The sequence below is a fragment of the Staurois parvus genome, unplaced genomic scaffold, assembly GCF_062004578.1.
Source record: "Staurois parvus isolate SC_StPar_1 unplaced genomic scaffold, SC_StPar_1.0 ptg000052l, whole genome shotgun sequence".
NCBI lineage: Eukaryota > Metazoa > Chordata > Amphibia > Anura > Ranidae > Staurois > Staurois parvus.
In genome coordinates, this window is record NW_028317848.1 from 2916469 (window position 1) to 2942827 (window position 26359).

The following is a 26359-nucleotide window of genomic DNA, read 5'->3' on the forward strand; positions in this document are numbered from 1 at the left end:
CGAATCCTGGCGCGCAGCAGAGATAACCCCTGCGCATGCGCAGAGTCCATGTGCTGCTGGCAGCTGTGTATAGCGGGAGGGGGAGGGTACAGGTGAAAGTTTTCCTCTCAGTCATGGCTTCTATCGTCAGGAAGATTATCTGCAGCGCCAGGGCTCCGGCTGCTATAGGACCCTACAGGTAGGAGCATGCAATGTGACGGCGTATTACATTGTACATATATAGGAGGAGAGGAGTGCTGGACAGCTGTGTAATGTCACTCCTTTCTGACCATGCAGTGTATAGTCTACTAAATGTCTGTGTATAGAGAGAGACAGGGCTGCTGTGAGAAACCACAGGGCCCCATACAGCCAACCTGATAGTTCCCCCCCCCCCCCAGGCTTCAGTTATGAATGAACACAGTGAATGATCGGTACTGATCCCTCATTGTGTTCATTCACAAAAGAAAGGGGCTGGAAAATGTGACCCTCCACTCTCCATCCTGAAGGATCCTATTGTGTGCTTGCAGGTGGGAGGCATACATGGGGGGGGGGGCTGGGCAGCATGTGGAAACGTATGGTGCACAGGGAAGGTGATGGGTGCATGGGGGGGGGGGGGGGGGGGCAATTGCTGGAACCAACTCCCTGTGTAGCTATCTCTGCAGCAGCTGAAACCCGGAGGAAGAGGAGAAGAAGCCAGCTTTCAGCTGCTGCAGAGAGCCATACAGGGGATCGGTTCCAGTAACTGCCCCTCTGGAGTTACTGTTAACAACAATTCGGACCACGTTATAGATAGCCGCAGATGATGAGCCGCACTGCCAGGGGCGGACTGACAACTCATGGGGCCCCCGGGCAATAAGGGATTATGGGGCCCCTGTGTCCTTACCCCAACTCAAAAAAGCCTATGAAAAAGGTACCAGGGGCATCTCATGGGGCCCCCTACTGACCCCTGGGCAGTGCCCGAATTTCCAAATGGTCAGTCCACCCGTGCGCACTGCAGAGAGGAGATGGGTACAGACATTCGGGGAAATGTCAGTCAGCCTGGGTTCACACTGATGCAGTGCAGAGTTTGCAGTGGTTTCTGTGTGAATATTGCACATCATTCATGGGAACCACTGCGGGTGCGTATTTTAAGTTGACAATACTCGAAATCAGTTTGCAAAATGCGGTGCAATGTGTAGAATTGGATCACGTGGGTGTGCATACCCATGCGATCCGATTCTAGTGCGGAAAAAAAAAAAGACTCCTGCACTATTTTGGCGCAGATGCGGTGCAGTTTGAGTCATACAAAATGTATGGCTCAGATTGGACCGCACAGAATTTGCATGTGATTTGCACAAGTGCAGTTCCTGTACAAATCCCATGCGATTGTCCGCACTGCAGAATTGTGAACCCAGGCTAAGGAGTTTTAGCAAGGTTCTAGTTCTGCCAGTTTCAGGAACATTACCAGCACAGGCAACTGTCAGTAGTTCTAACTGCCCCACTTTTGTTGAGGAAAAAAAACATTCCCCTCTTGGTGATCTATGTACAGTGCAGGATATTTACAGACTTTGTTGCAGATTCCTACCTTTTGTTGTACTGAAAAAATAGCTGTTCGTGTCCAAAATGTGAAAGGAAGTGACTTTATAATTATCAATCGGCTTCAGAACTCTAATGAGGAAAGTGGCAGGGTCTGCATCCCTTTAGACATGATTTCTCTTTGGGAGTATCTCACCAAAAATGACATTTATGTTGCTGGGGATGCCCAAAATCTGACTTGTATCTTAATTAAGACTTCTGGGAACATTAGTGAGCCAATCACACAAGCAGGAAATAACTGACAATATGCATACTACAGCGTACATCATTGCAAGCGCCATCTGTGCCCGTGTGGGGACGCACATGTTCTCTGTACAGGCAGACCTATTCAGTCAGTTGGAACACAGCCACTGATCCTAGTCTGTCAGCTGTGCGGGTGCACGGCCCAGAATGCAGACAGTCCTTGGAATTCTGAGGCAGACAGATTTTAAAAAATTGTCTCTCGTGCTTTCTAAAGTTCCACAGCGTGCGCCAAATGCATGTGCCTGCTTAGAACTTGTACTTGAAGTTGGTGCATGCTGTGCTACTTTTAGAAAGAACTTTTGCAAAATCTGTCTGCGTCGGCCTTTATGAATCCTAGGACCTGTCAGCATTCTGGGCCGTGCACACACACAGCTGTTAAAAGTGAACTGCGAAATAAAATGTTGAAGCCTCATTCACATACAAATGCTGTTTCATTTCATCCTCAATATCCTAATTTCTAAAAAAAAATGTACAGCCAGAAGACCTCTTATACGGGATTTATATAGGGCCAACAGTTTGCACAGTGCTTTACAAGATAAAGGAAGACTGTACATTTCCAATTGAGTTCACAAAGCCCTGTTCATAAGAGCTTACAATCTAAAAGGGAGGGTTGAGTGATAGACGTTAATAACTGTAATGGATGAATTGATGGAGAAGGTAAAATCCAGTTGTTCTGTAGAGGCAGAATAGGCTTTGCTTAGGGATCACCTAAAGGCGGACTGAGGAGACAATTGGATAGATTAAAATGTAGAGAATAAAAGCGAGCGCTAAAACATGAAGCAGCTGAACACACTAAAAAGGTGATCCATATGCCTTCAATACAACCTAATAAAAAATGATGGTGCAGCGCTAAAACAATAATAAGAATAAAAACAAATGCACAAAATTATAGGCAAATGAAATACACGAATGAAATAAACGCACAATAGATAATGGGTGTGTTTTGCTCGTATAAAATGCTCCCACAGTGGTTATAAGTGCATTATGGTCTGACAAATGTATGAAGAAATGAAATCGCAAATGTCTATAATAAACACATAACCATAAAATGCTCATGCAAGAGAAAGATGAGAGACATGAGACCAAACAATACAAAAGAGCTGAAGGCCGCTATTGAAGCATCCTGGTCTTCCATAACACCACAGCAGTGCCACAGGCTGATAGCTTCCATGCCACGCCGCATTGAGGCAGTAATTGCTGCAAAAGGGGCCCAAACCAAGTACTGAGTACATATGCATGCTTATACTTTTCAGAGGTCCGATATTGTTCTATGTACAGAAGCACTGCGCTTTGTGAATAGTACGGTGTCTTCTGGGACACATGACAGGTCCCAGAAGACGCTGGACCAATCACAAAGCGCAGCGCTTCTCGCTGTCTCTGGTCATCCCCTGTACTGTGTCCGCAGTCTCTGGTCATCCCCTGTACTGTGTCCGCAGTCTCTGGTCATCCCCTGTACTGTGTCCGCAGTCTCTGGTCATCCCCTGTACTGTGTCCGCAGTCTCCGGTCATCCCCTGTGCTGTGTCCGCAGTCTCTTGGTCATCCCCTGTGCTGTGTCCGCAGTCTCTTGGTCATCCCCTGTGCTGTGTCCGCAGTCTCTTGGTCATCCCCTGTGCTGTGTCCGCAGTCTCTTGGTCATCCCCTGTGCTGTGTCCGCAGTCTCTTGGTCATCCCCTGTGCTGTGTCCGCAGTCTCTTGGTCATCCCCTGTGCTGTGTCCGCAGTCTCTTGGTCATCCCCTGTGCTGTGCCCGCAGTCTCTTGGTCATCCCCTGTGCTGTGCCCGCAGTCTCTTGGTCATCCCCTGTGCTGTGCCCGCAGTCTCTTGGTCATCCCCTGTGCTGTGCCCGCAGTCTCTTGGTCATCCCCTGTGCTGTGCCCGCAGTCTCTTGGTCATCCCCTGTGCTGTGCCCGCAGTCTCTTGGTCATCCCCTGTGCTGTGCCCGCAGTCTCTTGGTCATCCCCTGTGCTGTGCCCGCAGTCTCTTGGTCATCCCCTGTGCTGTGCCCGCAGTCTCTTGGTCATCCCCTGTGCTGTGCCCGCAGTCTCTTGGTCATCCCCTGTGCTGTGCCCGCAGTCTCTTGGTCATCCCCTGTGCTGTGCCCGCAGTCTCTTGGTCATCCCCTGTGCTGTGCCCGCAGTCTCTTGGTCATCCCCTGTGCTGTGCCCGCAGTCTCTTGGTCATCCCCTGTGCTGTGCCCGCAGTCTCTTGGTCATCCCCTGTGCTGTGCCCGCAGTCTCTTGGTCATCCCCTGTGCTGTGCCCGCAGTCCATTGGTCATCCCCTGTGCTGTGCCCGCAGTCTCTTGGTCATCCCCTGTGCTGTGCCCGCAGTCTCTTGGTCATCCCCTGTGCTGTGCCCGCAGTCTCTTGGTCATCCCCTGTGCTGTGCCCGCAGTCCATTGGTTCAGAATATTTTTTTTTCTTGTTTTCTAAAACCTAGGTGCGTCTTATGGAGCACAAAATACGGTATATTGGCTATTATAATCCTGTTACCTAAGGAAGGCCATCCACCCCCAGGGTACATCCCAGACTACCCCTAAGGGACCTGTGACTGATCGACATAGCATGATACAATTTTATTAGCGCATCTGGTGAGTGTGCATTATATATCTATCGGCACACCCACCCAAGGAGTATATGCACACTGGGATTTTACTGAATCAGCTGGAGATCTGTTTCTAAGATTTTAATGGCTTTTATGATCCTAATGCATTTTATGGTTATGCGTTTATTATAGACATTTGTGATTTTATTTCTTCATACATTTGTCAGACCATAACGCACTTATAACCACTTTTATTTCATTCGTGTATTTCATTTGCCTATAATTTTGTGCATTTTGTTTTTATTCTTATTGTTTTAGCGCTGCACCATCATTTTTTTTTTTAGTTGGATAGATTAGGGTAGGGAGTTCCAGAGGATTATTATTATTATACAGGATTTATATAGCGCCAACAGTTTGTGCAGCGCTTTACAATATAGGGGGACCTTAAAATGACAAATAAGGGTCTTATGTGGTTAACATTCAAAGGCATAAATGACCATATAGTAAGGAAGTTAAGGAACTTCCCATCTTGCATATTCTTAAGACAGATAAGGCTACAGGTGCATAATGTACAACGTACTAAACTGCCGAACAAATGATATTTGTGCAAAAAAATTTCACTGTTTTAGTTATGAGTGGGCAAAGTCCAACTTTTCGTAAAATCATATTTTTACTACTAAATTCCACACATCTGAGGGCTGAAGCGCAAATAAAAATCTGCCAATAAAAAAAGTTCCATCTGGTGTACCATTTCAGGAATCGCATTCTAAATATATAAAACACAATGCTAAAAAAACAACAATATTCGGCTATAAATTGCCTGTAGCCAAAAAAGGCGATGCAATAGAATTTTGTAAGGAGAGAGTGTACCTATGTTTTGCAAATATTTAATTCTGTATTGTAAGACATCATTAAATCTATAAATGGATGGGAGAGGCTCTGGGGAAAACCTGTAGGTGAGTATAGGAGGAGGTAGCTAGAGAGCAAGAGGTCTTGGGAGGAGCCGAGTGAATAGTTTGTGTGATATTTTGACACTAGGTTGAAGATGTGGGGCAGCACAGTGGCTAAATGGTTAGCACTTCCGTCTGGCAGTACTCGGCTCATTGGTTTGAATCCCAACCACGGCACCACCTGCCTGGAGTTTGCATGTTCTCCCTGTGCCTGCATGGGTTTCCTCCGGGTACTCCGGTTTCCTCCCACACTCCAAAGACATGCTGGTAGGTTAATTGTATCCTGTCCAAATTGTCCTCATATGTGTATGTATGAATGTAAGTTAGGGACCTTAGATTGTACGCCCCTTGAGGGTTAGGGACTGATGTGAATGTACAATATATATATGTAAAGTGCTGCATACATTGATGGTGCTATATAAGTACCTGAAATAAATAATGTAGCTAGGGGCAGATTTTCGGGTGGCTTTGTCTGTTGTATCTTGAATTTTAGTCACTGGGCAAGTGGAAGGCAGTGGAGGGATTGGTACAATTTGGCCTATAGGCTGGCTGCATTGCATTCCAGGGTCTTCCTGTAGTCAACCTTACATGCATGCTCCTGGCACAAGACACAGATATCCCCAAATGTAAACTGTAAAGCTGTGACAACCACCTGGTTTCCCTGTAACTGGCCCTTGCATGTGTAATGTAAACACTTTTATTTACTAAAGCTGGAGAGTGCGAAATCAGGCGTACTTCTGCATGGAAACCAATCGGCTTCTAACCTCAGCTTGTTGGTGTTTTGTTTTTTTTTTTTTTATATGTAACAAACATATCTATGCTTACCTGCTGTGTGCAATGGTTTTGCACAGAGCAGCCCTGATCTTCCTCTTCTCAGGTCCCCTGCAGGCTCTCCTGGCCCCTCCCTCCTGTCGGGTGCCCCAACAGCAAGCAGCTTGCTATGGGGGCACCCGCTGCTCCATGTGCCCATTCACACACGGAGCTGTGGCTTGGCCCCTCCCCCTCCTCATTTGCTGACTGGCTGTGATTGACCGCAACGGGAGCCAATGGCTCCCCCTTTCTGTCTCTGCCAATGAGGAGGCAGAGACCTGGAACAGCGGAGGCTTTCATTCACATCGCTGGATCGCGATGAGGGTCAGGTAAGTATTGAGGGGGCTGGGGGAGCTGCTGCACACAGAAGGTTTTTTACCTCCATGCACAGAATGAATGAAGGTAAAAAACAATCAGCCTTTACAACCACTGTAAGCTTTGCCCAGTAAACCTGGAAGCTGCTTTAGTAAAAGTAAACCCCAGTGTGTGCTTTCAGATGGGAAGTTCTGGAAAGCGGCACAGAGGTTGATACAGCGACAGTGATCTCTAAAAAGGTAAAAAAGATGTTGGGGTAGAAATTTAGGGGGAAAAAAAGCAATGATGGGTCAGGTATTCTTTTAGTGGAAAGCAGTAAATAGTTGAGTTTACTATTACTTGCAATATCTAAGGTTCTACAGCTCGAAAAAAAAAATGTCTGGTGTTCTACTGTATATCATATATTTCCTTTAGAGGGGTATAAAGAAAGCAGGAAACCTTTCACACAGAGGGTTGTAGTTTTCCCAAAATCATAATACAGATCTGTTAGTTGTCTAATGAAAATACAGATTAAAGAATGAAAGATAAACTTTGTACTAACACTTAGATAATGTCCCCAGGTCAGCATTTCAGTGAAGGAGCTTCTTCTGCAATCACTTGTAGTGAAGGCTGCAGATGGTTAATGGTGAGTTATCTCCACTCATACAATTAACCTCTCAGTGCTCACAGAGGGATGTTATTTTTATTGGTTGGTTAGGCAAGGTTTAATCACAGCAAGGGTGACTCCTTATGTCAATAAAGATCAAAGATTACCCAGTCTGTAAACTCAGAATCTGATTACAGCAGCAGTCATGTCATTGACGCTAAGACGTGTTATCTGTACCCGAAATGCACCCGACTTCAAAGGGATATTCAGGTATGAACTTGGATTCTGTATTTCTTTATCTGTAGTCTTTAACTCAGTGTTGTCACCAAGCAGAGAGAGTGCATCCACTAGCACTCTGTAAAAGAAGAAGAATATTCCATTCTCGGGTTGGTGGTGTGTGACAGTTGTGGTTTCTCCTGCCACCCCTTATGTCATTGCAGACACATTATAGATGTATGGCTCAGTTCACGCTACCGTTGAAAGCACAGAGGCTGTTCACACTGAAGCGTTAGCATCGCGCCACAACAAAATTGACGCCTCATGTTGAGTCAGGAGGAGTTGAAGCCTTTCAACGCCTCCCATTCAAGTCTATGGTGACTCTCCTCAAACGCTTGGCAGGCATTTGCGGGGTGTTTGCGAGGCGTTAATACCATTAAGTTCATTATAGGCGTTTGTGGTACGGTTTTAATGCTTGTAAAACACTTCAAAACCGCACATAGGGCATTTGGGGAGCGTTTTTAACACTTGTAAACTTCTTCCCAAATGCCCCTATAGCGTTAGACAGGCAGTCAAGTGTGAACAAGCCCTAAGAGTTGGATAGCAGGCTTGCTTTTTCCTCAGATTCCTCCTCTGATCTCTAGACAAGTGTGGTGTCATCCTGCGGGATCTATTGTGATGTCCTCCACCTGGTGGGGTCCCAGAGATGTTGCATATTTTCATTTTTCATTTTCAGATTTCGTTCCGTGTTAATGATTACCTGCAGTTATGTAATACTTAATGTTCTAAAGATAATGTTTTGTTATAAAATAGATGTTCAATTGATTAAAACACACCTGTGGTTATCTCACAAGATATATATAAAAAAAGCCCAGCTGCTTCATTCGCAAAATTTTGATTCAAGTTTTGATAGCCTTTGCGGCTGTGGGCTTGTAGTTCTCAATTAACTAGCACTCTGCTGTTGAGCTCTGTGTTAGTTCATCATTTCTTCTTGTTGGTGTGTATCTGTCTGCCCGTATGAGGTATGAGTACACTGACAGGTCTGCAGTAGTCCTGCATGGCACTCACAATCTGCTGATTGCGGGTGCAATGCTTTTTAGTCTGCTAGTAAAAAATAATAAAAATAAATGCACTTCTTTTTTTTTTTTTTTTTACCTGTGCATTTAATTTTTTTTTTTTTTTTAGAAAGTGAACTTATCCTTTAAACAGAATAATACTAGGCACCAGTTGCAAAGGGACTGAGGTAACACCTACAGCCCTTTGACTGGCTGAATTTTATGTCAATAAGAATCAAAGGTTAGATCTTGCCCCGGAGCTACAGGCTGAGGGTATACAGGCAGGTTCCAGCTCCCGAAGAATGTCGGCTACACTGAGAAGCATAATCTATACAACCAGAGCCCCTGCAAGGCGCGATGTCTACAGGTTAGAATGCTTCTCACCTTTTATCAGGAAATCGCTGCTACTCATTGAGAAGGATTGCTTCATTGCAGTATTTTAGTGTGGTGTTTGAGTCAGCAGTCAATATTAAAATACTTATTCGCTGTTCTCCTGTCTAGCTTTTTGACAGTGGACAGGGAACTAAAAGGTCTAACATGCTTAGCCGATCTTTGTTGTGTCATGCAGGAAATTACAGTTTTGCTGTAGCTGAAGGGCTGTACATTCCCCATGTTTGTAGAAATATATTTTATTATGTAATATAAAAGTGTAATGTACACAGATTTCTGGTTTTTTACAATTTTTATTTGCACTGATTTAACGTGGTTCTAAAACCTAAACATTTTTTACCCTGAAGAAAATCACATCACCCCCCATATACTTACCTGAGCCATCACTCGATCCATCACTGTGCCCATCTGTAGTTGCTCTCCTCGCTCTCACAGGCTTTGCCGAGGCAGCTAGAAGTCATTGGCTTCCACTGCTGTCACTCAAATCTTGTAATGGGGGAGGGATCGAGCCATGTTATTTCTATCAGCAGAAGCAGGCAGCGTGGCTCAGGATTGAGCTGAAAAGAGTGCCACAATTGGAAGTGGATTCCTATGATGGCACACCGAGAAGAGAAGGAGCCAAGCACACTGGCAGGGAAGAAGAGGGGGATTGGGGTCGCTCTGTGCAATTTCTTTGCACAGAGCAGGCAAGTATGACATTTTTATAAAACAAAAAAAAAACTTTACAATCACTCTAAAGCTCACTTTTTTAAATACTGTACATTCCATGTGCTAAAAAAAAATAATTTGTACCGTTTTACCTTAATAATTAGCCACAGCCTGCTGTCTGTGTGGAAGTAGCAATTACATGCATGAAAGTAAAAAAAAAACAAAAAACTGTGCAGCAGCCCTCCCATTCCCCCGTAAAACTTACCTGAGCCCCGTCTTGATCCAGAGATGTACACGAGAGCATTGGCTCTGATGGGTCATTCCCTCCTCATTGGATGAGACAGCAGCGGTAGCCATTGGCTCCCACTGCTGTCAGTCACAGCCAGTGAGCCAATGAGGAGGGAATAGGGCTGAGGTGTGTGTGTGTGTGTGTGTGTGTGTGTGTGTGTGTGTACGTGTACACAGCAGCGGCTTGGGAGCAAGCCTGCTCAGATGCCCCCATAGCAAGCTGCTTGTACTAGGCAGGAGGGTGGGGACTGGAGGGGGACCCGAGAAGAGGGCTGCTCTGTGCAAAACCACTGCACAGATCAGGTAAGTATGACATGTTTATTTTAAAAAAAAAACGTTAATATCACTTTAACTGTACTAATACCCCATTTACCAGTCACTAAGGATAGAATAGAAGCAGAAGCATTCACTTACATCCAGCGCCATGTAGATTTTCGGTTCAAGCTTAAGTCACTGATATATTTATTTTTTATTTTTTTTATTACTTGATTGAAGCTTGTCAACTGAATGTGCTGTACTAAGCATTTGTTGTATACATACTGACAAGCGGTACTGCAAGCCTCAGTGATTTGATGATCTTGTTATACAGATAACATTCTGTTTAGGATGTAAGATTTCTGGTAGGATTAATGATCGTATCTTTTACCGGTTTTAACCACTCGCGTCATTCAGCTACATATAATACCAATAGGTAAAAGGTAATGGGTTACTGCATGGGTTAGTTTTTTTTTTTTTTTTCTTTTAGTTATCCAGAAAAGAAAGAGCAGTTGAACTTGTAGGAGGCAGTCAGAAAATTCTCCCTGTCAGCAAGTGGCTGGATGACCCTTGACCTGTGGCTAAATGAGTCTGCAAAAACCCAGGAGGAGTTGTCCTTTTCTGGCCAATAAGCCCCAAGCAGTGCAATGTCCCCCCACCCTCCCCACTGCCCTTGTACTTGGTTTACAAGCTGCTTCTGTTGTCACTGCTAATGTTTGATATACTGTGTCTAGCAGACCTACATGTGCCCCCCATAATCATTGTGGTATATGACTATGAAGACTGTAAAATATCACATGGAGAGATCTCTGCTATACTCGGCTGTTATATTGCATGAATTGTAAACCTTATCTAAGGTGGATCCTTTAGGTGTGAAAGGAAATTTTCACTTCTAGTAATAACGTGTCCGATTTATTTATTTCAGGTACTTATATAGCGCCATCCATTTACACAGCGCTTTACATATATATTGTACATTCACATCAGTCCCTAACCCTCAAGGGGTGTACAATCTAAGGTATTCTTCCTTTCATTTCCCACCTGTGATGCAAGTGACAGAATTGAGGGTACCGCTCACAGCAACCAATCCACTTCCATGATCTTCTCTGGGAAGCTGATAGAAGGAATCCCTCCTAGATTGTAAGTTCGAAAGAGCAGGGCCCTCGAACCCCTCGTGTATTGTGTTGTTACTGTATTGTCTCATGTACTCATCATTACTGTATTGTCTCATGTATGGGTGGCACAGTGGCTTAGTGGTTAGCACGTCTGCCTTGCAGTAAATGGGTCATGGGTTCAATTCCCGACCATGGCACCTCCTGCATGGAGTTTGCATGTTCTCCCTGTGCTTGCGTGGGTTTCCTCCGGGTACTCTGGTTTCCTCCGGGTACTCCGGTTTCCTCCCACACTCCAAAGACATGCTGGTAGGTTAATTGGATCCTGTCTAAATTGGCCCTAGTATGTGTATGTATGAATGTGAATTAGGGACCTTAGATTGTATGCCCCTTGAGGGTTAGGGACTGATGTGAATGTACAATATATATGTAAAGCGCTGCGTAAATTGACGGCGCTATATAAGTACCTGAAATAAATAAATAACTGTACTGTCCCCCACTATAATGTACAGCGCTGAGCAAACCTTTTGGCGCTATATAAATACGTATAATAATAATATAATTGGTTTTCTCCAGCCTCACTGCAGACACTTAGGGGGCTATTTATAATAGAATCTGGATCCTGATCTCCGCTGCAGGTGAATCTCCGAATGTTCTCAGCATAACATCGCTGAGAACGCTCCATGATAGGGGGAAAGCTTAGACATGTGAACCTGACAGGTCATGTGGCCAGGCTCTGTTCCTCCCAAAATATATTTCCACATTCATTAAATAAATGATCCTTTTAGTCCTGTACAGTTGTACCAGCTGCTCTCCTCTACTGTAATGGCTTACTCTGATTTCACGGCACACTGTGAGCTTCTCACAGCATGCATTAGAAGCTGCAGCAATTTCGAAAAATTCTGCTTCATTTCCGCTCTGGAGGACGTCCAGCATCATCTTGAACTTGCATCTTCCCCACACCTGAACAGTCCCTTTCCCACCCCTTTCATTCATTCGGTATTGGATTTTTCATAAATGCTCAGCATCACAGATAGGCGTTTTCTAGGGCTGTCTGCATGCGAATACAGTCTGCCTAGGAACTCACTCCTGACTGACACCCACCCATCAAGGCAGCTTGATATTTACAAAACCCCTGCCAAGAGTCAACCAGCTGTTTGCATCAGGACTGAGGGCTCTTGAGAGGAATACTGGGGTAAGGGTCTGTAATGGTTTTTGGGAAGCTATGTACACAAACCTGTCTGCTCCTTCCATTGGCCATGATCTGCTTCTATTGCATAGAGAATCACAGAATGGGATGAATGTTTCTCATTTTAAACAAATTGAACATACAGGGATAAAGCTGATTATTAATGTGTTTTCTGCTTTTTCTTCTCAGTCAGGCTGTGGTGGTGGATAAAACCATGTACGTGTCGGGTCAGCTTGGCATGGACCCAGCAAGTGGACAGCTTGTGTCTGGAGGAGTGAAGAGTGAGGCAAAGCAGGTAAATTATTTCCCCATTTTCTTTGATGACATTAAATGCATTGGTAGTCAGATCAGAGTATGCAGTAATACAAATCATGGTCTGTCCAACTTAAAGGTTAACTTCAGGCTAATGTTTTCAAATGTCTCCCAGACAGTGGAAAACGGCTGTCCTGTGTGGTTCCTCTTCTTGACCACAAGATGTCCTCAGTCTTTTGAGTTCAGTGATGTCTCTGAGCCCAGAAGACAATGAATGCAGAATGTCATGGCCCCGCCTCCTGAGCACAGTCCCCTGCACTTAGTGTATAAATGCAGAAAGCTGCACTGATGTCATCAAGTGTTGAAATTTGCTTGCTGTAGCACCTCTGCATTTGGGGCTCCTGGGATGCTGAAGCCTGCATGTAATATGAAGTGCAGGAACTGCTAGGTACTTGCATTGTAGTTCTAGACTTTGGTACGTTTATGATGCTGACAGGTGGCTTCACAGGCAGAACATGCTGGTAATAAGCTGTATGTACAGTTCAGTGACCATATGTACATTTTTTTTTTTTTTTCTTTTTTTCCCACCTAGGCTTTGATAAATATGGGAGAGATCCTTAAGGCAGCAGGATGTGATTACAGTAATGGTATGTAATGTCTTTGCCTTTTTGTCTTGTTGATGTACAAATAGTAGTGGACAGTGCAAAACTCATAACAAGAACCATCAGACTCCTGCAGCCCGAATCAAAAGTGTATGTGAAAAGCTGTAGCTGTTCAAACGCACAAAGCAATGACAGGCTGAAAGGAGCCGCTGTTCTCCACTGCTGTCCACATGTATCTGCACATCGAACGATTACCTGTGGATGATCAGTCCTGTATGCCAGCAGATTGGATCCAGAACCAGTTATCACTCCCTAACAGTAGGTGACCACTGAATGTGCAGATACTTACGAACAGTTGCGGCTCCTGTTAGCTAGTTACCGTTTTGTACAAGCTGAATGGTTGAAGCTGTTCACATACATCTGTCATTCCAGTTGAAGGAATTTGCTGATTTTTTTTTCCCGCAGGAATCCACTGTTTGAGCCCAACTACAGGTGTGAAAAAGCCATACGTCATATAAATAAAAGCTGACCATTGCAACTATTTTCCAAAGTATTATATGGTTTTACGCAACCCTCTAACTGCCAGTTTTGCTGGACAGCTTGTCTTATTACAGGAAGTAGAAAAATGTCAGATACACTGGCGGGATCAACAGGAAATAAAAGTGCTAAAGAGAACTCGGAAAAACAAAAACAGCTGTGTTGAAGTGGTTCTAAAGGCAGAAGGTTTTTTGCCTTAATGCATTATGTGCATTAAGGTAAACAAAAACCTACTGTGTGCATCCCCCAACATCCCCCCCTCCTTTATACATACCTACCTGAGCCAGATCTCGATCCAAAGCTGTGCCCAAGAGCAGCCTCTCTCCTCATTGGCCATGGAGGTGGCAATGGGAGCTCTTGGCTGCTGCTGCTGTCCATCACAGCCTATAAGGGAGTAGGGTTAACCCATGCTGTGTGTCAGTGTATGTGTGTCAGTGTGTTTCAATGGACATGCACAGCATGTGTTGGGATCGAACCCACATGAGTACCCCTACAGCAAGCGGCTTGATATGGAGGCATTCAGCAGCCAGGAGCACCGGCAGGGGACCGCAGAAGAGGAGGATTGGGGCTGCTCTGTTCAAAACCATTGAACCATGTTTGTTACATTAAAAAATCACTTAACAAACACTTTAATGCTATTGACAGACTGTATTATATGTGTAAGATTTCATTTTGCCCATAATTCCACTTTTAAGTGCAACTTGGCACTTGTCATTTTTATTTCCCCACAGTCCCCCACACACCTGAATGCTTTGTTCTGCTGATTCTTTTCGTTTTATAAAATTGAAATGAGTGTTTCCTTAACAGGTGTCTTTCATTCTAAACACATAGCCTCTCCCCCATCCGATGCTTGTACTGACAGCGAGCGGGGGATCTTCTCCCTGAACTCCCTGTCACAGTTTAAAAATATAACCATGGCCATGTGAGACTCTGCCCTCCCGGACACGTCATTCATTTACAGAGTTCTGTGCAGGGGAACACTAAAACTACTGTCAGCCTTTGCAGCTGTTGACTTGTAGTTCAGCGAACTACCAGAGCGCATGTGTGCTCTATGTAGTTCACTGATGGTTCCTGTCAATGTGTAACTACCTTGCCTGTACGAGGTACGAGCAGACAGCTTACATTGACAGTCTGCAGTAGCCCTGCATTGCACCTGTGATCTGCTGATTGCAGGTGGACTGCTTTATAGGTAGGTGCCTAATAAATAAATTAATGCACTTCTTTCTTTTTTTTTTTTTTCTTTTTTTTTTACCTGCAGAAAGATGTGCATTTATTTTTTTCCTTATCCTTAAATTTTGTATCCACTCAGTCAGATCTCACACTGCATGGTTGTTTGTAAATCTAAATGAGGTGATACGGGGTCTGCACACCCAACTTTTTTATTAAAAACCTTTTTAATTAACTAAAGCTGCTTGTCTGTGTTTTTGGCAGCCGAAAAGGCTCTTACTGCTTTCCTAGATATTGAGCACATTTGCAGGAAGGGTAGCAAGATACATTCATCTCGGCACTACCTGCCTGGAGTTTGCATGTTTTCCCTGTGCTTGCATGAGTTTCCTCTGAGGACTCTGGTTATTTCCCACACTCCAAAGACATGCTGGTAGGTTAATTGGCCCTAGTATATGTATGTAAGAATGTGATTTGGGGACCTTAGAATGTAAGCTCTATGAGGGCAGGGACTGATGTGAATGTGCAATGTATATGTAAAGTGCTGTTGGGTACCTGTTATAAAAAAAACTAAAAATAAATCCTGACACATACGACCACTAACACTTTCTTCATCACTCTTAAACTGATTTATTAGTAAAGGTGGGTGGAGGCACAGGAGTTGCGTATTTTATGTGAAAGGTTCCTTGTTAGTTTTTACAGTTTTGAAAACTCTTCTTGGTAGAGAAAACACTAATGCTGGAGACTAATGCCTCAATCATTTTGGAATATAAGATTAATTAACCTTTTTTTATCTTTCTTTTGTTTCAGTTGTAAAAACAACCGTTTTATTGGCTGACATCAATGATTTCAATGATGTCAATGACGTTTACAAGCAGTGTAAGTACTTGCAGTACAGTTGATGTTGCACAGCAAACGTATCTAGATGTTCTGTATTAACCACCTCCCATCCGGCCGTTGTATATAAACGGCTGGACGGTGGCACTGCAGGGTCGGGTGGCCGTCTATAAACGGCCTCCCCGCACCCTGCTTGTGCGCGCTCCCTGGGAGCACGCAGCACCGCGATCCGGTGCCCGCTGTGTCCTCCGGACACAGTGAAACACCAATCGTCGGACGGGACCTCTGTACGAGGTCCCGATCATGTGATCACTGATTGGCCAATCAGTGATCACATGCAAAGTAGTAAGCAAGATGTCACTTCTGACATCATTGCTTACTGCGTGTGAAATCTGTGAATGATCACAGAGGTCACATGGTACAAGGCTATTCACAAAAGCCTTGTACCATGTGACAAGCTGTGACCAATCACAGCTCACTCAGTACTTCTCAATGAGTGCAAGAATGTACACAGAGAGAAAGAGAAATGATTGTTTTTACATCCTATATGGGTGTAAAAGCAATCAGTGTAAAAAAAAAAAAAAAAAAAAAAAATCTTCATCACCCCCCCACAAGTAGTACAGTGTCACCATGGTGACACTGTACTGCTAGGGTGACAGTATGTAAAAAATAATATAAAAATGTAAAAAAAATGTTTAAAATTATAATTTTTGCTTATAAACTAATTTGGATTTTTTTTTTTTTACTAAAAAGATAACGGAATACATTTTGGCTAAGATTTATGATGAAATATTATTTATTTGCAAAATGTTATAAATAAAACACTTTTTTTCAAAATTTTTGGATATTTCATTTACATAGCAAAAAAAATACAAATCCCAGTGGTGAATAAATACCACCAAAATAAAGCTTTATCTGTCTCAAAAAAATGGTAAAAAATTCATTTGGGTACAGTGTTGCATGACCGCGCAATTGTCATTCAAAGTGTGATAGCGCTAAAAGCTGAAAATTGTCCTGGTCAGGAAGGGGGTGAAAGTGTCCGGTCTGGAAGTGGTTAAAGTGTACCTGTACTGCAACACTTTACTTTTAAAGTGGTTCTAAAGGCTCAAGGTTTTTTACCTTCATGCATTCTTTGCATGAAGGTAAACAACCCTCTGTGTGCAGCGGCCACTCAAGCCCCCCCCCCCCCAATCTCTACCTGAGCCCCCTCCAATTCAGCGGTGTTCACAATAGTTTCAGCTGTATGGGGACTCTCCCTCCCTCCCTTGGCTGAGACAGCAGCAGGAGCCCATTGGCTCTTGCTGCTGTCAATCACAGCCAGTGAGCCAATGAGGAGAGAGTTGAGGGGGAGGCAGGGCTGATTTTTTTATGGACATAGAGCAGTGACTCAGGAGCGAGCATGCAGCAGTTCCCCAGGGCAAGCAGCTTTCTCTGGGGGGCACTGCTCAAGGGGAGGAGCCAGAGCCCGAAAAAAGGATCGGGGCAGCTGTGTGCAAAACTACTGCACAAAGCAGGTAAGTATTACATGTTTATTTTTAAAAAAAATTTAAGCTTTAGTATCACTTTAAGTGCCAAGTAGAATCTTTTACTAGTTGTTAGGTATGTCAGGTAACTGTAAACCGTCCCCAGTATCACTGTATCATAAATGCAATAGGTCTGCGCACAAAAGTTCATGAGGAGGGAATGTCTGTGCAGTGTATTCAGAACCGGAATAGGCAGCACAGACTGGAACAGATCAGAAGTCTGTAAAGCATGCTGTCAGGAAAATACCAAAACCCAGTTCAATCTGATTAATTCTTTCCATACAAAATCTTTCAATAATTGATGAGCATAGCTCTCTATACTTCATGACTGGCTTTTACTGCCCCCCCCCCCCCCCCCCCCCATAACATTGAAATACTTGAATAATTTTCAGTAAAGGTCACTTTTTTTTTTTTTTTTTTTTTTTTTTTTTTTTTTATATTGGTTGCCTTGCTGTCATGCATATCCTCAAGCTTTTACTTTCAGTTTTTTTGAACTGGAACAGGCATGCTATCAATTGAATCAGAACTGCAGATCCAGAACATACTGCTTCTCTTTCCTCCTTCCTTCTTTCCTTCTTCCTTTCCTTCTTCCTTCTTTCTTTCCTTCTTCCTTTCCTTCTTCCTTCGTTCTTTCCTTCTTCCTTTCCTTCTTTCCTTCTTTCCTTCCTTCTTTCCTTCCTTCTTTCCTTCCTTCTTTCCTTCCTTCTTTCCTTCCTTCTTTCCTTCCTTCCTTCTTTCCTTCTTTCTTTCTTTCTTTCTTTCTTTCTTTCTTTCTTTCTTTCCTTCTTTCTTTCTTTCCTTCTTTCCTTCTTTCTTTCTTTCTTTCTTTCCTTCTTTCTTTCCTTCCTTCTTTCTTTCCTTCCTTCCTTCTTTCCTTCCTTCCTTCCTTCTTTCTTTCCTTCCTTCCTTCCTTTCCTTCCTTCCTTCCTTTCTTTCCTTCCTTCCCTTCTTTCCTTCCTTCCCTTCTTTCCTTCCTTCTTTCCTTCCTTCTTTCCTTCCTTCTTTCCTTCCTTCTTTCCTTCCTTTCTTTCCTTCCTTCCCTTCTTTCCTTCCTTCCCTTCCTTCTTTCCTTCCTTCTTTCCTTCTTTCCTTCCTTCTTTCCTTCTTTCCTTCCTTCTTTCCTTCTTTCCTTCTTTCCTTCTTTCCTTCTTTCCTTCTTTCCTTCTTTCCTTCTTTCCTTCTTTCCTTCTTTCCTTCCTTCTTTCCTTCCTTCTTTCCTTCCTTCCTGCCTTGTCGTCATTTGTAGTTTATGTACAACCCCTGGCAAAAAGTATGGAATCACCACTCTTGGAAAATATTAATTTAATTGTATAGAAAAAAAAATTAATCACAGACATTCCTCAAAACTATTTTCATGTAACATTCCAGCCTTTTGGCTTTAAGAAACACTTAAAAAAATAAAAGAAAGCTGTAGTCAGTTGCAACTGTTTTTTTGCAGATCAAGCAGAGGGAAAAAAAATATGGAATCACTAAATTCTAAGGAAAATATTATGGAATCCTGAAAAATAAAACCTCTGCAGTGCACCACTGGTACTTTGTTGCTCTGCCTGCTTTTATAACAACTTGAATTCTCTGAGGCATGGATTTAACTATCGACAAACCGTATTCGTCATCAGTTGCCAGATCAGCTTTGCAGGTTGGAGCCTTGTCATGGACCATTTTCTTTAATGTCCACCATAGATTTTCAATTGGATTGAGGTCGGACTATTTGCAGGCCATGCCATTGACATTATATGTCTTTCTTGAAGGAATGTTTTCACAGCTTTTTCCCTATGGCAAGATGCATTATCATCCTGAAAAATGACGTCATCACCAAACATCCTTTCAATTGATGGAATAAGAAAAGTGTCCAAAATCTCAAAATAAACGTGTGCATTTATTGATTTAATGGCCACCATCTCCCCCGTACCTTTACCTGACATACAACCTCATATCATCAATGATTGTAGAAATTTGCATGTTTTCTTTAGACAGCCATCTTTATACATTTCATTGGAATGGCATAAAAAAAAAAAGTTCCAGCATCATCACCCTGCCGAATGCAGATTCGTGATTCATCACTTAATATCACTGTCATCCAGTCATCCATGTAGTGCAGTCATCTTTGTTATCATTAAAAAATTTAAATCTGGTTCAAGTTAACCACTTCAAGTCTGGACACTTTCACCCCCTTCCTGTCCAGGCCAATTTTCAGCTTTCAGCGCTATCACACTTTTACAATTGCGCGGTCATGCAACACTGTACCCATATGAATTTTTTTGAGACAGATAAAGCTTTATTTTGGTGGTATTTATTCACCACTGGGATTTTTAATTTTTTTCTTTTTTTTGCTATATAAATGAAAGTCCAAAAATTAAAAAAAAAGTGTTTTTCTTATATATTGCAAATAAATATTTCATCATAAATCTTGTCCAAAATGTATTCAGTTATCTTTTTAGTGAAAAAAAAATAACCCAAATTAGTTTATAACCAAAAATTATAATTAAAAAAATTTTTTTTTACATTTTTATTATTTATTTATTTTTTTACATACTGTCACCCTAGTACCATGGTGACACTGAACTACTTGTGGGGGGGTGATGATTTTTTTTTTTTTTTTTTTTAACACTGATTGCTTTTACAGCCTTTATGGGTGTAAAAGCAATAATTTTTCCTTCTCTCTGGCTGCATTCTTGCAGCTATTGAGAAATACTGTAAGAGCTGTGATTGGTCACAGCTTGTCACAGTACAAGGCTGTTGTGAATAGCCTTGTACCATGTGATCTCTGTGATCATTCACAGATTTCACACATAGTAAGCAATGATGTCAGAAGTGACATCTTGCTTACTACTCTGCATGTGATCATTGATTGGCCAATCAGTGATCACATGATCGGGACCTCGCACAGAGGTCCCGTACGACGATCTCCGGACACAGTGGACACCGAAGCGCGGTGCTGCACGCTCCCAGGGAGTGCGCACAGTCCAAAATGGCGAGCGCCATTTATGAACGGCAACCCGCCCCTGCACTGCCACCGTCCGGCCGTTTGTATACAGCGGCCAGATGGCAATTGGTCAATACTGTTGATGATAGAGTGGAACTTCAGTCAAAGAACTTTTATCTTTACAGTGAGCTTTTCTTTAGCCCACTGTAACCTTGTTGTTTTCTGTCTAGGTGTTAATGATGGTTTTCTTTTGGCTCTTCTGTATGTAAATCCCATTTCCTTTAGGCGATCTCTTATAGTTCGGTCACAGCCCTTGACTCCAGTTTCTGCCCATTTGTTCCTCATTTGTTTTGTTGTGCATTTTATGTTTTCAAGGCATATTGCTTTTAAGTTTTTCTATCTTGACGCTTTGATGTCTTCCTTGGTCTACCAGTACGCTTCCTTTTTACAATCTTCCCATTTGATTTGTACTTTGTCCAGATTTTAGACACAGCTGACTGGAAACAACCAATATCTTTTGCATCATTCCGTGATGATTTACCTTCTTGAAGACGTTTTATAATCTTCTTTTGATTCAACTGAGATCTCTTGTGTGGGAGCCATGATTCATGTCAATCAGCTTGGTGCAACAGCTCACCAAGGTGTGAAAACACTCTTTAAATGCAGACTAATTGACAGATGTAAGCTGATGCAGATGTTTGTTTTAGAACTGCAAAGTACATATTTTCCTCAGGATTGAGTGATTCCATATTTTTTTTCCTCTGTTCGATCTGCAAAAACAGTTGCAACTGACTACAGTTTTCTTAACTTTTTTAAATAAGTGTTAAAGTCAGAAGGTTGGAATGTTAAATGAAAATAGTTTTGAAGCATGTCTGTGATTGTTTTGTTTCTACACAATGAAATAATTGAATGTACATTTTTCAAAAGTGGTGATTCCATACTTATCTGTAGCAGTTGTAGCTTTAGAGGATGATTAATGACTTACCTTTTTCTGTAATGTGTAATTTTTTTGTGTTTTTTGTTTTTTTTTCTTACAAATGTTTTTTCCAGTTTTTCAGACTAATCACCCAGCAAGAGCTGCCTACCAGGTTGTTGCTTTGCCAAGGGTAAGCTGCATAGACTTTTGTAAACATTCCTGATAAGTATCCATGTTGTAATTGCTTAAAAGTTAATGGAATTAGAATGTAGACTTTTTTTACATACCCATGATACAGCCCTGACAGGTCTGGTAATGAATAAAAGTTCTTTAGCTGGAGTTCCACTCTATGAACCATATTTAAATTTTTTAATGATAACAAAGATGACTGCACTATCTGTAGAGGACAACAAGAATCGGCGGCTTGCATTTCCCAGTACCACTTAGACAATAAACAAAAATTGAATAGTAACAACTTTACTCATCACACATTCCCAGATAGGAGCTATAGCTAAAGCTTTAGAGTATCCTCTATGTTCAGGGTTAAAAGAAGGCCAGAGTCTTCTTCTGTTTATCCATTGGGGTCCAACTTTGTTGAGGGAAGTAAATGCATTGGCACTCCTACCTACAATGCATTGGTACTCTGCATCAACACCAAATGGACATAAGGTTTATGTCCACTTAAAGTGGAACTTTAGCAAAAAAACAAACTGGGGGAGATTTACTAAACTATAGAGTGTAAAATCTGGTTAAGCAAGCTGAAGTTAGAAGCTGATTGGCTATCATGCACAGCTGCACCAGATTCTGAGTACTCCAGTTTTAGTAAATCACCCCCTATGTCTCTTCTGCATTTATGTTTGTTTCCTGCCTGTACGCCATGTGCACTGAGCTGGGTACACACAGCTCCGTGTACAATTTTGGCGGTGATGAGATGAATGATCTCCTGTACATGCGCAGGAGTCATGACATGTTGGCCCAGCCAGTGATAATGGCTGAAGATCGATACCCGGAAGCCGATTAGCAGAAGATGTCAGCGGGAAGTTCTGAGACAATGTAGCCCTGGAGATAAGGTGAGTATAGTTCTACTTTAAGTTGACGGGTTTTCTTGTGTAAGCATGGAAGCAACCCCACAAGCAGCATCAGCCCAGTGCATCATGAATTAGGAACGAGACTCAACCCCGTCTACCATTATACAAGAACCCTTCTATTTTTATGTTCACAAATTCCATATGTATTTAGGCTTGGTTTATAGGAAGCCAGTGCATTGACTGCTATATCCCATTGTGACCATTCAGGTTTCAGTTTAGCACTTCCCTTACCTGTTTCCTCTGTTGACTATACGTTATGTAGAGAACAACTATCCCCGCCACCCAAAAAATGCTATTGGTAGAGCTTTTTGGCAGAAGAAACTATACATATACAGAGCATGGAGCCCAACTTTGGACAATAACTGCAGCTGGCTGAAAATAAATTGCATAATCAATGGCTACCTAATGGCTGATGTTGGATGTGGAAGAAGACCAGGAAAAGATGATGCCAATGGAGCAATGAGGGGGAAGTGCGAAGTTTGCTTTACTGGAGAAGGGCAATGCTAGAGGGAAAGTCTGCCATGATGTGCACGTGCAGTAGATTTATAAAGTATTCAGACCCCCTTCACGTTTTTCAATTGTGTTCGCTTGCAGCCTGATACTACAGTTGTTTAAATCCATTTTTTCTCATTAATCTACACTCACTACGCTATAATAAAGTGAAAACAGAATTTTAGAAATATTTGCAAATGTATGAAAAGAAGAAAAACTGAAATATCACATTGGCATAAGTATTCAGACTCTTGAAACTTGGCTCAGGTGCCTATTTTTCTTGACTGTTGCTGAGATGTTTCTACACTTTGATTGTAAAATTAAATTGGTTGGACATGATTTGGAAAAGCACACACCTCCTCTATAAAGATCCTCACAGCTGGCAATGCATACTGTAGCAGAGCAAAAACAAAGAAGTAAAAAAAAACTGCTTGCAGAGTTCAGAAACAAGATTATTGCAAGCCACAGATCTAAGAAGGCTGCAAAAAGTTCTGCTGCACTGAAGGTTCCCTAGAGCACAGTGGCCTCCATAATTCTTGAAAGAAGTTTTGCCACAACCAGGACTCTGCGAAGAGCTGGTTGCCAAGCCAAACTGAGCAGTTGATGGAGAAGGGCCTTAGTAAGAGCAGTGACCAAGATTCCAGTGGAATGAGCTCCAGAGATCCTGCGTGAAGATGGGACAAAATTCCAGAAGGACGACCATCACTGCAGCCCTCCACCGATCTGGACTTTTTGGCAGAGTGGCTAGACAGAAGCCTCTCCTCGGTGCAAAACACATGAAAGCCCACTTGGAAGTTGCAAAAAAAAAGAAAAAAGCACCTGAAGGACTCTGACTGTGAGGAACATGATTCTCTGGTCTGATGAAACCAAGATTGAATTGTTTGGTCTCAATTATAAACATTATGTCAGGAGGAAACAGGGCAGCGCTCATCACCTGCCCCATACTATCACAACAGTGAAGCATGGTGGTAGTAGCCTCATAGGTAGTAAAAAATAAATTCAGACACTTCTAAAATTCTGTTTTCACTTTGTTATTATGGGGTATTGAGTGTAGATTAATGAGAAAAGAATTTAAACATCTGTAGTATCAGGCTGCAACAAACAAAATTAAAAAAAGTGAAGGGGGTCTGATTACTTTAGGAATGCAGTGTACTTGCCCATTAAGGCAAGTGATCTGAGGACATGCTGCAAATTAGTCTATTTATACTTTGCAAAGTTCTGAAAGTAAAGCTAAGCACTTGCAGGTGCAGTTTTGCAATTTTCAGTAGGTCGCCTTTCTGTTTAAAAAAACAAAAAAAAAGTCTTCCCTAATCCGTTTTTATTTTCTCCACTTTTCCATAGTCTAAAACTTAGCAGTTCTTAGTATACTGTCTATTAATGTTTTCATGTAAAATGTATGCTAGAAGTATTAGCCATCACAGGGGTTGATACAAAAAAAATTTCTTAGGGAGAAGAGGAAGTCTCTACTTATTCTGATTTCTTGCCATTCTGTAACATCAATCCTTCCCTTTTTTTTTTTTTTTTTTTTTTTTTTTTTATTAGGGAGGGAAAGTGGAAATTGAAGCTGTGGCTGTCCTTGGACCTATAACAGAAGTTTCCTCGGCCCTTTGAGGATGAATGGTGCACCAAATCCTGCCAGCATTCAACAGAACACTAAAGGAGTGACGTGTTAAAATGAAGCAAAAATTATGAGCTGTTGCTCATAGCAACTAATCATGTATAATTTTTAGAGTGAATCTATATGGCCAATATCAATGATGACATAAAGCCACTGTTCAACGTAAGCTGCCAGATCATACCTTTAATTTGTCTCTTTATCTTCTGTACAGTGCCACATCTGCTACTTTTTAAAGCAGGCTGGCATTGGACAGGTGTAAAAAAAAAAAAAAAACTAAAACTGGTTCTCATTTGTAGCAGTTTATGTGGAAACTGAATATATTCTTCCATCTTTCTGTGACAGTACTTCAAGGATTATGGCTGAATAACACATCACAGCATTTTTCACACAGGTAACAAAAACCTGATAATGGTGAGTTTTGTTACAGCGAAGACAGTCTCAAACCCATTCAACACTGGTCTTTTACAGATTAGTCTTGGGATTACAGGTTTTCCTTTAATTCACATTAAACAAACCGTAGATGCTCAGTTTGTTCAATTGTACATACATTTCCTGACCTAGGTTCACACTACTGTGAACTAAATGTCATGCAACTTATGATGCGACTTTCTGGCGACTTGAGTATAACTTTGATGCTAATGTTGGATCCAAATGACATCAATATAGATGATGATCCAGCTTGGAGGTGACTTCAATTAAAGTCTGTGGGCACAAGTCGGGTAGAAATCACCATGAAATAGTACAGGAACCTTTTCTAAAGTCGTAGCAACTCCAGTAGTGCGAATTAAGACAGCTGTCATTGATTAACATGGGATTTCACATTTCGAGTAACTTGGGGTCTCACAAGTCGGATCCCAAGTCGCAGCAGTGTGAACCGAGCATATATCTATCTGCCCCTCATACCACACAGTGGAGGTGAAGGCCTGTACCTGCTGTGTACTTGTTCAGCCTACAGATTGAACCATAGCTACTTTGTATTACTGACAGCTACACTGTATACATTCCTAAAGTGCATCTCTAGAATGTTTAAAGGACACGTTGTATAGTACTTACAGATCTCAGGAATAAACATTTAAAAATGTAATGTCTTTTTTATTTTTAACCTTCACTTTACACTTCAGTGCTGAATTTTCTAGTAATATATCTTATTTCAAACAATATACTTCATGCATTGACTGCTAAGAAGGCAAAAAGTGATATTTAAGTGGTAACTTTTATTTTCACCATGAGCTATTGTAGCTATAATCTGTAGCAGATTTTGGTCAACTTTCCTAATGCAGGGGACCTTAAGTGCAGTCTGCAGACAAGCAACAGGAGCTGTTGGAGACTGGGGACATGATTCAAAGGATGATCATAGACTGGAGTTATATCCCATAAAACTGTTCTAAATCACTGCTATTACAGCCCTATACAAGTCAATTCTTCTAGATTTGTGCTTTCTGTAGACTGATTAAAAATTTCTCATGCCACAATTGGTATTTCCCTTAAGCAATGTCCATTATTAAAGATCGGTGAAAAAAACATGAAAACAGAAACAGGATGGACAGTACAGAAAAAAAAATATCCTTTATTGACCTGACCTATGAGCAATGCCTAGTACGCACAATGAGAAAATCGGACGAACAATACTGCTTTTGGAGTGATTGTTTGATAACTGATCATTAGTACACAGCTTTCGAGAGCCAATTATGACAGTTCATGTAAAACTATCCGAAGGGATAAGCACAAAACGTTTCTTGTATGATATCAGAACAAACAGTTTTTGTTTAATGAGTACAGTATTCATCCGTAAAAAATCAAGTGACCAACACCATGAATGCTTGGAAACGAAAGAATACATTACTTCCAACTTTGTATTCTATCCTATAAGAATTTTTGTATCTTTAAGTTCTTCATCATTTTTGATATGAGACTAGCATGCAAAAAAAAGACAATCATTCATCCAATATTCTTATCGTGTGTACCAGGATTAAACACAGAATACTTTCTTCAGAGAGCCTGAGGGTTGCACAATATGTGCCAAATGTCTGCAGTTTGGGCACCAGGGATCTACAGAGACAAAACAACATCTGCACTGATTAATAGTTCAGTGTAGTTGGCTAAGTGATAAAGGATTTCTGATTGTTTGATGGGGATTATTATACTCTGAAAATTATTCTTTACCTTTTTTTTAAGTTCAAATTCAAAGAAATGTATGTGCAGTCGTGCATTGTGCTAACCACCTCTGTTTTCTTTTACAGAAGTTGTGTATTG

The 26359-nt window shown here is 41.9% G+C and overlaps 1 protein-coding gene across 3 annotated transcripts; it reads left to right on the forward strand.

Annotated features, from left to right (window-relative positions):
- Positions 1–23: 23 nt before the first annotated feature.
- Positions 24–25190, forward strand: RIDA (reactive intermediate imine deaminase A). 3 transcript variants are annotated; one of them, XM_089666517.1, is made up of 6 exons: positions 24–178; positions 12344–12449; positions 12999–13053; positions 15520–15588; positions 21043–21098; positions 24031–25190. In XM_089666517.1, the coding sequence occupies exons 1-6, from the start codon at positions 36–38 to the stop codon at positions 24097–24099; spliced, it is 498 nt and encodes a 165-aa protein (XP_089522643.1). In that variant the 5' UTR covers positions 24–35; the 3' UTR covers positions 24100–25190. The 3 variants fall into 3 exon arrangements, with proteins under 3 accessions (XP_089522643.1, XP_089522660.1, XP_089522651.1); XM_089666534.1 differs by lacking the exon at positions 24–178 and adding an exon at positions 7180–7271; XM_089666525.1 differs by lacking the exon at positions 24–178 and adding an exon at positions 8509–8639.
- The last annotated feature ends 1169 nt before the right edge of the window (positions 25191–26359 follow it).